The sequence below is a fragment of the Dipteris shenzhenensis genome, chromosome 18, assembly GCF_047967505.1.
Source record: "Dipteris shenzhenensis isolate YYH24624 ecotype China chromosome 18, Dip_SZ_1.0, whole genome shotgun sequence".
NCBI lineage: Eukaryota > Viridiplantae > Streptophyta > Polypodiopsida > Gleicheniales > Dipteridaceae > Dipteris > Dipteris shenzhenensis.
The window spans coordinates 15,231,846-15,245,423 of NC_141613.1; the positions used below are offsets into that span (position 1 = coordinate 15,231,846).

A 13,578-nucleotide genomic window follows, 5' to 3' on the forward strand; every position below is an offset into this window, starting at 1 on the left:
ACAAAAGTGGTCCGAAAAGCTTATGGACAACTTGTGGGTGGATCCTTATCTGATGATATCCACTTTTTAAATCAATATGGCTGAAAATCGTGGCCCCTTTCAATCTGTCCAAAATATTATCTATGCGAGGGATTGGAAACATGTTCCTGACTGTCATTTTATTAAGAGCTCTATAATCCACACACATACGATAAGAGCCATCCTTCTTTAACTAAGAGAATTGGTGAACAAAAGGGTGAGGAACTACGCCTGATAAGTCCTTTGGAGAGCAAATCATGTACCTGTGCCATAATCTCTTCAGTATGGGCTGCACTCACACGATAAGGTGGCTGATTAGGGGGCTCACTTCCTGAAAGGAGCTCTATAACATGATCTTCAGGTCGTTCCGGAGGTATATGCTCCATTTCCAAAAGCAATGGATGGCTGTACCAAAATCAGCAAATGCTCTCTCTAAGCTCTCCTGGTGGAGAATCGAAAAAACAATCTTTGAAAGATTCTAGAAAGTCAAATTTTTCTTTTTCTAAAGGACTTTTTCTCACTTGAGGTTCACCCTCTTTCTCTTTAACAGAGACCATATACGCAGAAATTGCAGACTTTATTGATTTAGCAATGGAAATATTTGATACAACTAGAATGGTCTCGCCTTTTCCCTTGGCCAAAATCTTGTGTTGCTTATTCTGATGCACAAAACTGAGGGTTCTGGCTTTAAAATCAAGAAGTACCTCCTTTCTATGGAACCATGGCATACCCAAAATAGCATCATAATGCCTAAGTGGTGAAACATAAAACTCTTCATGGTCTACATAGTCCTGTACGTGCATTCCGTGCTTTCCAATCAAAGGTGTGACTTTGGCTAGATCCCCTTCCAAAACATGCTCTGCATTTAAAGATAATCCCAATTCTTCCGTCTTAATTCCTAGCCCCAAAGCTAGGTTTTCTGAAATGAAATTATCGGCAGCTCTTGGATAAAAAATAATTAAGGCATTTTGATCTCTTACTTTACCCCACGTGAGGCAAAGTTCTTGGTTTCTTGGTTCTGTGATTCTGCCCAACATATCTGGGACTCCTCCTGCTGGCTCTCTTGGCGTTTTCTGCTCCCTTGGTCCCGCGGGCCTTTCGGGGAACTGGGCAGCCATATGCCCTTCTTTTCCACAATGGAAACACTTACCCTCCGTTCGGAAGGTTTCAATCTGTTCAGGAGCAAACTTTGACTTCCCTTTGAAGGGCTTGAATGGGCCCCTTGGCTTCCGAGGCTGAAATCTCTTCGAACCTTGGTTGGTGCCACAACCCTCTTGCTAGTATCCACACCCTTCGCTTTTTCTACCACAGTGTGAAGGAGGTCTTCCCTTAACATTTCAACCACGGAAGCTAAATGCATCAAATCTTGGAGCTTTGTCTTCTTTGAACCCATGCTTACTTGAGTTCGTATGTTGGGGAGCAATCTCGCTCAATACTTCCGAAGCTTCATCTTTTCTGAAATTACTTTGAAGGATGTGATCTGAAGATAAGCTATCCAAAACGCAATGGTGCCGGAGGCTTCCATGCACACTTTCCCAAGCTGTACGAACATCATCAAAGAAATTCTTGGGCAAAAACTGCTTGTTAAAGTCTTTCCATGTCTTTAGAGCCTCTTTTTTAACTAGAAAAGCTCCCCACCAAGCACTTGCACTGTTTGTCAGGTGAAGACTTACAATCTTTAACTTAGAATTCTCACAATAGTGCCCCATTTTGAAGGCTATATCAAACTGACGAAAGCATTTTGAGTGGTTCCATACTTTCCATTAAAAGTACCGATTTACCACCTTCCTTCAAGTCTCTGCTTTGAGTTCTAGATCTCCTTCTTCTGCGCTTATGACGAGAACTTCCCCGGGATACAGAAGTAGATGTGGAAGAGGAAGAAGAAAAATATCAAATTATGCATTGGACTAGTGCTTAAGATATTGCTTAACTAAGGAGTTGAGCTGCGCAGGTGAGCTCCCCCCTCCGTCTGGGGCGGGCTTGGCTGGCCCGCTGCCTCCTTGCTGCCCACTGCTCCTTTACCCCGCCCCTTCCGCCTTAACGCCTCCCCTTCGCCGCCCTCCCGCCCCCCTCCTGTGCTGCTGCTCCGCCCCGCTCCGCCCTTCCTCCTCGCCACCATCTCGCCTCCCCGCCATCTATCCCCTCCGCCTTCTCGCCTCCCCCTGCCTTCTTGCCTCCCCTGACATCTTTTCCCTCCGCCTCTCCCACCCTCTTCTCTGTCCCTCTTTCCTCCCCCGTAGGCTCTCTTTCCCCACCTTCCTTCCACTCCTTCATTCCCTCCTTCTCTCCTCCTCTGCCTCGCCTTCGCCTCCCCCTCCGATGCCCTTCTTCCTCACCCCCCTCCCCCTTTTTTCTCCTCTTCCTTGCAGCGGGAGCATTTGTGCTTATTAAGGCGAAATAAAAACTTGGTGGTGACCCTTGGTCTGGCAAAAGGGGCTCTATGGCCGCACCCTCGAATCCCACATCCGTTAAGGTTCTTCTTTCCCCAATTGACAAGCAACAGGTACATTAGGCAGTTCAGCCCCTCCAGGACAAGGCGCTCGTGGGCAGAATTGTGGGCAAGCTGGACATTAGATGGAAGAGGCATTTTCCTCATCCAGCTGAGCTTCCTCGACACTGCCTCGACACTCGTGGAGCATAGCCCCATCCTCAGTGGCCCGCATCTAGTTTACCTCTTTTCTTGGTATCATGGGTTTACAATGGAGGACATGGACACGACACACCATGTTTCCCGTTTTTTGGTTACGCTCCGCTTCTTAGGGCTCCCCAAGGAGTATCGAGCCATCCTCCCGTCCATTGGCCGAGCATTTGGCACCGTGTTCGAGTCCCCGCCAAAGTCGACCACCTCAGTTGTAGCAGATGATAGGGTCCCCAGGATCAAACTGGTGGTTGAGAGCCTAGAGTCCCTCCCAGAGTTGATCCTCCTATAGACCCTTGAAGGGGACACACTTTGCCAGTGAATGGAGATTTCTAGGCTACCAGGCCAGTGTCTTCGGGACAGACAGATGGGTCACCTAGCTAGAGATTGCCTCCGTGGCCATGGCCGAGTACCTCCCCCCTCCCCCGGAGAGTAGGCAGAGTCAGCAGACAAGAGCAGCAGGAGTCTCATACCCCTAGGTGACCTCCTCGGAAGGGGACTGGACCCAGGTTAAAAAGAAAAAAAAACCAAGCAAACAAGCTTGCAAGCGCCGTAGGTAGAGGACGAGACGCAGAGAGAGAGAGAGAGAGAGAGAGAGAGAGAGAGAGAGAGAGAGAGAGAGAGAGAGAGAAGGTTGTCCGCGAGACACATGAGGAGCAGTAGCAGCCAACAGGCAAGGGTAAGACGACGTCCCCTGCTTCGACACCCATGCCAACAAGCAAGGGTAAGACGATGTCCCCTTCTGCTCCCTCACCGTAGCATCAGGCCCATTTGGGGAGGGAGCCAAAGAGACGAGGCTCGTCTTCTAGGTCAACAGCTCCCCACGTCCAGCCTGGACACCCCTTATCGTGGGACTTCTAGAGGTTCCGGAGTCCTATCCTTTATCGCTGCTGGAGGTAATGCTTATGATCCTACAACCACGGAAGGGGGGTTTAATCACCGCAGTGGGCTCTCAGACACACCCCGTTTGGAGTTTCCAGTTTGCCTTTATAGGGTTGGAGAAGTAAAGCCCAGAGGGTATTTGATGTTATTGTGGGAGATCAGATTTCACTCATGATGGACAAGTGGATGGGAGCACGGGGACTGGATCTTTGGTACGCCCATGGTACGGAGGTGAATTTTCAATTGAGCTTCACGTGAGAGGAGACGATGTGTGGTTTGGCGGTAGGAGTTATCAGATTGCCACTCGAGGCAACGGTTGATCGAGCATACTACTGGCTCCTCTAGAAGTGTGCGAAGCGGTTCGGGGTGGAAGTCTCCCTCATGATGAAGTGAGCACAGAAGATCGACATTGAGCCGGTATCCACCCTAGTACGTCGTCGCATAGACACGGACTATTCGCCCTCCAAACCCCTGACAAAGTCACATAAGGCAGTCTTTTTGGAACAGGCACCCACTCACAGGAGAGCCTTGTTCTCTGCGCCCCTGTCCTCATGAGTTGAACCATAGTGACTTGGAACGTGCACGGGCTCCACGACCTTACTCGTAGTCAACCGCAGTATCTGATACTCCGACAAGAGTTGCAGAGGGCAGTGGTAGGACGGACAGTGGACATCCTTTTGATCCAAGAGCATATGTTCTCAACGGCAGACATCAGACAGCACCACCACCTCCTCCGAGGGAGAGGTCCGGAGGAGTGGTCCTTTGCAATAGGACGGAGCGGAGGGATTTGCATCTCGGTCTCACAGACTTTGGCTCTAGAGGTCTACAATCAAGGTGAGCTTATCCCAGAACGGGCAGTTTGGATGGAAGTTAGGACGGGAGAGTCCCGGATTGGGATCCTATACGTGTATGCCCTAGCGTGGAGATAGCACTGCCCATCCTTTTGGAGGAGGCTGACAGAGTGTCTTCCGGATGTAGACTCCTGGATTGGTGGACGGGGCTTCAACAATTGGAGTTTGGGAAAGACAAGCAGGACGGCGCCTCCTTTCTTTCTCATCTAGAATGGCATGGTAGGGATTTTTTACAAGGAAACTCTTTAGAATCTGAGAGCACACATTGGTCGAGGGTCTTTCCCCTCCGTTGGCTTTACAAAAGCTTCGATACTCTTATTTTCTAAGTCTTAAAGGAATCCCTTCGGTAGCAGATGTTGTTCATGATGAAGGGATCCCTCTTTCTTTTCCCTTGGCTGCTGCAAAATATACTTTTATGCTTCATGATTTTTTACCCGTACCCCCATTAGAGATTGAAGACCGGCTTCAGGACTAGACTCTTCATTTGCCAAGGTTGTCATGCTGTCCTTTACAGCTGTCCCGTACAAAGTTCTCTTGCGCTTGCCTTGGGCTTTGCAGAGTGCAAATAACCTTTGGCATATCAATCGTCCTGCAAAATGGTGGCGAAAGAGACTGCGTAAAGGCATCCTTGGCTCTTTGGCCTATATTGTGGGTCCAAGGCATCAAAGTTAAGGCCGAAACCCCAAGTCTTTGTACGATTTGGTTCCATGGGTAGAAATTGAATCCTTATTATAGCAGACCTGCATTTAGGCTAATTGAGATTGTGAATCTTCCTACTTGTGGTACGTTTGGAGCAAGCTTCAAAGAGAAGCTCATGCATGGCCTTGTCTTCATATACGATCCACAAGAAGTGATGACCTAGCATATGCCTACTCTTGTCTTTCAGTCGTAGATCGATGTCTTATCCTTTCTTGTGGCTGCAAAACATGATACCATATGATGGATTGTTGGGATTGGGTTGTGCTCCAAGCAAGCCTCCTTTTCAAGGCTAGAGGAAGATCTCTGTGACATATAACTTGTGGGTAGCTCCATGGAACATACATCTAGTCCCAGGGGTCTAGTTGCTAAAACTGTGTTGGAAGAAGTCTTTGGTTTGAGATCTAGACCTTGGATCTACATCTCAATGTAAACCTACCAAATGGATTTCCATGTTTTGTGGGGGGGGGGGAAGAGAGAGAGGGGGGGGGGGGGGGGGGGAGAGGGGGAGGGAGTGGCTGCAAAACATGATACCACATGATGGATTGTTGGGATTGGGTTGTGCTCCAAGCAAGCCTCCTTGTCAAGGCTGGAGGAAGATCTCTGTGACATATAACATGTGGGTAGCTCCATGGAACATACATCTAGTCCCAGGGGTCTAGTTGCTAAAACTGTGTTGGAAGAAGTCTTTGGTTTGAGATCTAGACCTTGGATCTACATCTCAATGGGGGGGGGGAAGAGAGAGAGAGGGGGGGGGGGGAGAGGGGGAGGGGGAGGCTGAGCTGGTTGCCTCCCTCTAATGTCCGTGACATGTAAACCGTATGATACGGGTTGATCTCATCTTGGGGAAGCAGGGGGGATGGGGCATTCAAGCTATACTAGAAGGGGGGAGTTGGCCCATTTGAATACTTGACTGGCAAACCATTTCGATATGTGTGCACGAGGCCGTGCTAACCCTTCTCTCTGCTAGTCGCCTTGGTGACTCTAGTGTCAAACTTGATAGTCTCTAACTAAACCCCAAACCCTATGAAGATTATTTGGATCCAGCCTTCAGCGCCGCACATCAAGGTGTCACCTACTGCCAGTCCCCTAACAAGTATATTCAGGGCTTTATATTTCTCCTCTTATCTTCCTCTAGAGCATCTGATATGAATTCTTTTTTAGGGGCTGAATTACCTTTCCATTCTAGCATCTCTTTCCTTCCCTTGGTTATTTGTTGTGAAAATTCAGTGTGTTTGTCAGCCATCCCTTTCATGATTTACCTTATGTGTTCCCTGCATGGTCTGCATGGCTGCCATTTCCTTTCTTAGCTGTTCATATTTATGTTCTGATTTGAGCTCCTCCATTGCCTTGCATGCAACCTTCGGTGACCCCTTCATATCCTTGAGTTGTTTCATCATAGCTTGCATTTTTTCCTTTGTGCTAGTCCTAGGATGGAAATCATAGGACACAAGCATGGATGGAGGCTATAAGAGAAAATTACAGATTTGATGCTTTACAACATATGGTAGTGAGAGCAAGCTTGATATGGATGCTCAAGTATGTGTGGGTGTGTGGATTTGTATGTGTGAGAGCATATTTTTATACTATGGTCTACACCCACTGTTGGGCGCTGATGACGTCAGTGGGGATGTCATAGTAGCTAGTCCTTGCTATGCATGATGGAGTTTATGGTTTTCAACCTTGTGAGTGACTATCATGAGATTGAAACTGCACTATGTTGTGTTTTTAGAGAATGAGTTTGGGAATGTTCTTGGATTCATCTAGGTATATTGATATTGGTTGGTCCCACATATGAATTGCCATTGATTGGAGCCTTGAATAGATTGAATAGCTAATGTGGTTTTCTCATTTATTATTGTGTTCACTATTTTTTATTGTTAGTACCTACTTGAAAAGAATTCTCATTGGTGTTTTTATGTTTCTTTATGAAATATTAACTTTTCAACTCTTTTCTTTTCCTCATTCTTTTCTTGTTCTTTTCTTTCCTCACTTCTCTTGGAACTTCGTTCCTTGCTTCTTCATTTCGATGGGGACTTTATCCACATGTGTCTTCTCACCCATCAGTGCCACATTTCAGCTAGGAAAATGGACATTGCATGTTCAAGTGCATGCTTCCCTAACACGTCCTCTCTGTAGCCTTGTGTCATCATGATGGACGTGCAATCTTGTACCTATTCAAGTGCATGCTTCCCCAACACGTTGTCTCCATAGCCTCGTGTTGCCGACCCTTATTGAGAACTAAAAGCTGAAAATTGAAAGCAAAAGCTAAAATGCTAACATCCTCGGTTAGTGAACAAAATACTAGAATAGCCAAGTAATAGAAGCGTGTTAGGCGCTCAGGGCTAGCACTCCTAGTACATGCTCAGGTTCCATATATCGAGGTAACCTGGTGGCACTCTGATGAGATGTGAGAAGCTCTCGTATTTGTGTCTGTCGAGCTGTCTCGCGACGTGGGGGAGGGCATGGTCTCCTCGTCGATCTCTGGATCCGGTGTGCTACATCAAGGGTGATGCCTTGTCTATGGCGGTCGCCTCTGAGAAGGGATGAGATAGACCAAACCTCGATCGTGCATACTCTGGGCTCTCTTTGTGTCGCACGGAGTGTGTGTCCCTCGTCTAGCCACATCGTGGAGGGCACTCCTTTGTTGATCCATGATGCTCTCATCTCATCAAGCTCCTCTCCCTCGGCTACGCTGGCATGCTGCTCTCTGGCCTGTCGCATCAGTGTGTCTCTTTGTCGGCGCATCTCAAGCAGGCAGAGCTTTACACAGACCTGATCGTGAAATGTATCAGAGCGATGTTCTTAGCTCTACTCTCTCTTTCCCTTTCCCTTCCAAGAGGATGAGGTAAGGGAGGCCAATGACGCTACTCTCCCTTCTCCTGCCTGGAAGGTACTCATTTCTCCTCCTTCCTTTCTACTTTCCCCTCCCTTAGCCTCACCATTGTTTGGAGCTTTTGGAGGAAGTGATCTACATCGACCACCGCCTCTCTTCACCATGCCATGATCTGCCACCTCTCTTCTCCTTCCTTCAGCTACAAAGACGTCCTGGTTTGGTGCTGTTTTTGTTGCTCTTTCTTTGACCTGCGGACGATGTGACGCTTCTATCCGGATTTGGAAGCAAAATCATGGCTTTGTGTCTTCAGCAAAGTTGTAGAGAAGCTTGAGTACTATAAATTTCGTTTTTACATCATTGCAATCCGACTTTCTGTGAAAAGTTACAGCTGCTGCAAGAAGTGATGAAATTTGTTTCTGCGTGCGGATTTTGTTCTTGAGCTCAATGATTTGGCAGCCCAAGCATGATGTAGGCAGCTCAACGTGAACCTGTCCATGCTCTTCATCGTTGACCTCTGCTCCATCAGCCTGCCATTTGCTCCTTCTGCCCGCAAGTTGGTGTTCGTATTCTGCCCGTCATTCTCTTGGAGCTGTTGTTGATTTTACAGTTTCTGTCCTACTTTTGTCTGCCATGAAGAAGTTCCAGACCTGCTCCAGCTCATGAAGAACTTACCAAGGTGATCTTTCCATAGCTACACTTGCATTTTCACTCTTTTCTAGCCATGGAGTCTTCCAAATCAACTACCATTTCGTTCGAGAAGTTTTCTGGTAAGAACTTCCCTACATGGCAAACAAAGATGCATCTTGTACTTACAAAAGATGGAGTGTGGCATGTTGTTAGTTGCAAGGAGAAAAAGTCACAATCAGATGAAAAGAAAATTGCACACTAGGAGAATCTGAATGACAAAGCTCTTTCTCTCATTGGTTTGGGGTTGGGTGATGAAGTTATTCATCATTTTGATTTTGACTCCATTGCTCACGACTTATTTGAAGAATTATTCGGCAACAAAATCATCAACTCAAAGGTAGTCCTCAGACATGAATTCTTTAAGTTGCAAATGAAGCATGAAGACTCTCTTCTTGCTCACTTGAATCATATGGAATTCCTTATCACTCAGCTTGCTAATCTAAAGGTCCCTCTCGAGCATTGAGGAAATTTCTAAGTATCGGGAGGTCATACCAGCATTGCGTGTGACACAAATGGGTTATCATGATATGGTATGCTCATTGGTCATGAAAGACGGTATGCAGACACTCCGGACTCCAGTGCACTGTACTCCAAGGGCAAAGGCAAATTCAAGCTTTTCAAATGCAATCACTATGGGAAGCTTGGTCACACCGAGGATTACTGCTTCTAGAAGCTTGCCAAGCAACAACACAAGGATCATGCAAACTTGGTTGGGGCTGCAACAAGTGAAGACGAAGAAGATGATGCTTCGACACCGACTCATGCTCTTACTGTTGACATGAGAGATCTCTCTTTCCATTCAGAGGTCTATATACCTTAAGATCGAGACTTTTGTTTCTGATCTATTCTATGTGTGCTTGGGTACTTTGCCTTGGGTAGTCCCCAAAAAATGCTTGTAATAATGAGTCTTGTGTCCTTGAGTCAGTAAAGGTTCTCAGCCTTGGAAAGTCCTCAAATGATGTTTTATTTCCTTTATGAGTGGTGTGTGGCTTCCTAGCAAGTCCTGCTATGAAGCCAAGGGGGATGTATTGTGGAAGTCTTTCTATTGGCTTTGATGGGTCTCTCTGTTAGGCTTGGTCGAGTTTCAAGATGTTGGCTTATTTCCCAAGACCAATTTGTTGGGTCAAGTAGCCATGCTTCATTTGAGCCTCTGAGCTACTTGGGGTGCACAGAGCAGTAGACTCCATCATTGTCATGTTTTGTTCTTGGCTTCATTCAAGTAGTCCCTCACCTTTCCTCCATGGGGGGAGAGAGAGATGTATTAATGTCCACGGGAGGCCTCACGGGTCTATGGGACAAAGTGCCTTAAAAAAGTAGACTCATACAAGCCTCAAGTAGAAAAGGGCACGCTAGGGCCCTACTAGTCTATGCTAGCAAAATCATAGTTAGTCAAATAGCAATCAAGTACAAGTTGAATCAAGTCAACCTCGGAGCTGGAGCTCAAAAACTGATGCCCGACATAGTAATGGCTCTCTGGTGAGTTGTGAAAATATCTCATATCGGCGTCTGTCGAGTCGTCTCGCGCTCTGGTGGGAGGCGCGGTCTCCTTGATCTTTGAACTCTCTGGGCTATGTCCAATGCGACCCCTCGTCTCTCTCTGTTCCCCCTGAGGAGAGCTGTGATAGGTTTGACCTCAATAGAACGTGCTCTGGACACTCAGTCTCTTGCGTGATCTCTGCGTCCCTCTCTCAGTGGTACTGCGTCGGTGGTTTGCTGATTCGGGATGCCCTCATATCAGCTAGCTCCTCCTCTATTGAACTATGTCCTAAGGTTGACTCATATATATAGAAGTCTCAGTTGTGTCCGGTTAGCCTCCATGTCTTGTGGTCTAGCTACCTCCTATTTCTCTTTGATCTGTCGCATTAGTGTCTCCTTGTGACGACGCATCTCCGTCAAATAGAGCCCAATATAGACCTGGTCATGGGTCGTGATAGTGGACCGAAGTCACTCGCCTCCAGGCAGAGACAGTGGTAGCATCCCCGTATATTATAATAGGCTAGGTAAATATAGAGCAAATGCTCTTCTGTCTCAATTGCCCCCAGCGTAGATAGCATGTAAATCCTCTGCTCTCTGGTCATACCTGCAACTTTCCTCGCCTAAATCCTCTCTTGATGGGACGAAACCTGCATTTGTCCGATGGCAATCCTCAGTGCATGTGAGACTCCTCTATCCTCGAGGTACTGGGGTCTGATGATGAATCCCTCCTCCGACACTAATTGGTCGTGATAGAATTGGATCTTGGTGGGGAACTCTTGGTCCCCTCCCCAAGTCCGAGATGTGTGTAGTTGGAGGAGATTTAATCGTATATGCTACGATTGATCTCATCTCGTGGGATCAACTTAGGACGTGCATCCATGCTTTACGGAAAGGGAGGTAGTCTGTGCATCTGGATACCATGCTTGGCAAGCCAAGTGGGTATATGTGCATACCATGTGTCTACCCTGCCCTCGCATATTTGTTTAGATGACTCGAGGGCTAGCCTCGAAAGTCTCCAGAGAGGTAAGTCTCAGACTATGTGGATGAAAGTCAGTGTTTGAAAGATGGCATCAACCTGAAGATGTGTCATGGTGAACTCTGCCTATACTATCTCTTGTGGGACTGAAGGCTTACACCGAATCATCCTGGACCCCATGATCACCTGTAGCCACTCAAATTTCATCCACTCTGGATTGCACTCCAAAAAGGGCGTTGCATACACGGGAATGGCTTGCACTAGCGTATCGAAAAGCCAGCCCTTTGCGGTGGATCTTGAAAGTGTGCTTGGAAGCATTGTCCCTCTAGTTGAGCCAAAGCACCCCGTCCCTGTGTAAGTCGTGCTTGGGGTGCTTGGGTCATCGTGAAGAGGGGTCCTGTGAAGACTGCTCCCAAATACGTGTAGGATTTCTTATCTCCACTGGCTTGCCATGATAAGTGAAGCTGAGTCGGCGGAGCACTGCTCCTGAGGTGTTGAAGACCATAACCTTAGTTTTCCCAAGGTTGACTATCGTATATTACTGAAGCAAGGGTGTCCGAGGTGTGGGCCAGGTGAGGTCTATATCATCTCCTAGTAGGGAGTGTGGAGCTACTAAACGAGCATCCACACTAATGCAGAATGCAAAAAATGCAAAATGATAGTACTAAGTACAACATAGTCATGCTAGTGGTTGACTACATATCAATATCATCAATGCCAGATTATACTGGTTAAAAATGTGTGAGATCGTTTTTGTGTGTGTGTGTGTGTGAGTGTGTGTGTGTGTGTGAGAGAGAGAGAGAGAGAGAGATTGTTTACCAGTAAAATCTGGATTGATCAGTAGTGAAGGACAATAGTTTCATGATAGATTTTGTTTCGAGGAGAGAGAGAGAGAGAGATTCATTTTGGGGTAACGTCTTTCACAGGCATAATATGGGATTGATCAATGGTGAAGGACAATAGTCTCATGATAGATGTTTGTATTGAGTAGTGGGCACAACCCTTGGCAACCTCTTGTAAAAATTTGATCAATTATACTTCTATGGTATGTGATGATTGATGATATTATGTTGCCTTGCAAAGCCTTCGTAATATGTATGGATTGTATTATTTCCTTAGCTCAAATATTTTGTCCTTAGTGTTTAAGAGGACTCGTTGAAATGCAAGGTGTCTTGTGTGGAAATGTTTTATTCATGATTACTTTTGCATTGTACTTCTTAATGTAACGGCTTGCTTTGGGTTATACCAAGCCAAATTAGTTTAATATTAAGTCTTCACTCATCATCATTGGAATTATCTATTTTTACCAGGACATTGATTTAAATGTGCTTGTTATATTTCCATTGTAATACCATTTTCAAATATTAATAAATTGATGTCGCAATTGAAGCATGATAGATCTTATTAGTCTTCCTTCAAATTGAGCACACCAAATGTCTATTGGATTTTAAAGGGTAGGGAGTGGAAAGGGAGGTGCTACTAATTCATATAGATTGCATAATATGGATTAACCTATGTATGAGAAACAAAACACCCGATGGGTTTGATCAAGGACAATATCTATAAACATGTAGTCATGGTGTTTATACTTTGTCACAACTTGAGAAACGCTTTTGAAATCATTGCAACTTTTATCCCATCAGATTTGTAGATTATGAATGATTGGTGGAGTTGCTCCCATAACATGCTATAGCTGGCCAAGATGTTTGTAAATCGATTGATCATCGGCGAATGTAGTTGTGTGGTTGTAGTGGGGTGGAGAATGGGTAACTAGTTTGCCCACTTTTTAGAGTGGATTACTAGTGATGTGAATAATTAAAGCACACGTTGCTACAATTGAATTATAGTTTAAATCTGAAAGACAAATTGATGTGATCTCAAGCAAGAGAATACTATTTATTCAAGGATTTGTTGATGATTTGAAATGGGTACGAATTATGTGGTTGTAAATTGGACGAGTTTTAACAAACAATTCTATGATTGTAGACCTCTCGATTGTGGAAGAGCTCAATACAATTGCATCCACAAAAGAGAAGAAAGCTTCTTCAATGGAGCTTCTATTAAAGTAGGCTTGACATGGGAGTTAGCACTAGAAACAACCTTGCGGTAATCTAATAATATTAGAATTTTTTTGATATAAGGTATCAAATAAAGTAAAAATGTCTTCCAAGGAGTAGGAGTTGTCAAAATGTGGCTCTAATTGCTCATGATAGGTCTTTGTTTGATCATTGGAAGAGGAAAAATTATGTAGCAAAAGAGTTGAGTGGCTGAAAGTTGTCACGAGATGCCTTGGTAGTTTTAGGAATGGCTTCCCTCAATTGTACTTGGGGATTATCATGAGCATTTTACTTCATGAGTGCTACTTGAGTAGCGATCAAAGAAAGGAGTAATTATAGGCTAGGCCATAGGAAGAGATCCAAGAAGATTTTGCCATGGCGGCAAAGCCTTGATGCCTTGGACTAGCTCCATTAACCTAAGGGTTAATTTACTTCAATCCAGCTCCATAGCAATTTTGTTG

At 45.7% G+C, this 13,578-nt stretch overlaps 1 protein-coding gene across 3 annotated transcripts in view; it reads left to right on the forward strand.

Annotated features, from left to right (window-relative positions):
• The window catches only part of LOC147890845 (uncharacterized), an 80,373-nt gene extending 68,130 nt beyond the window's left edge, over window positions 1-12,243 (forward strand). For all 3 annotated transcript variants that reach the window (XM_087389728.1, XM_087389731.1, XM_087389729.1), the window contains one exon: window positions 11,987-12,243. In XM_087389728.1, coding sequence (XP_087245854.1) covers window positions 11,987-12,023 — 37 coding nt within the window. In that variant the 3' untranslated portion in view covers window positions 12,024-12,243. The remainder of the gene's footprint in view (window positions 1-11,986) is intronic.
• The last annotated feature ends 1,335 nt before the right edge of the window (window positions 12,244-13,578 follow it).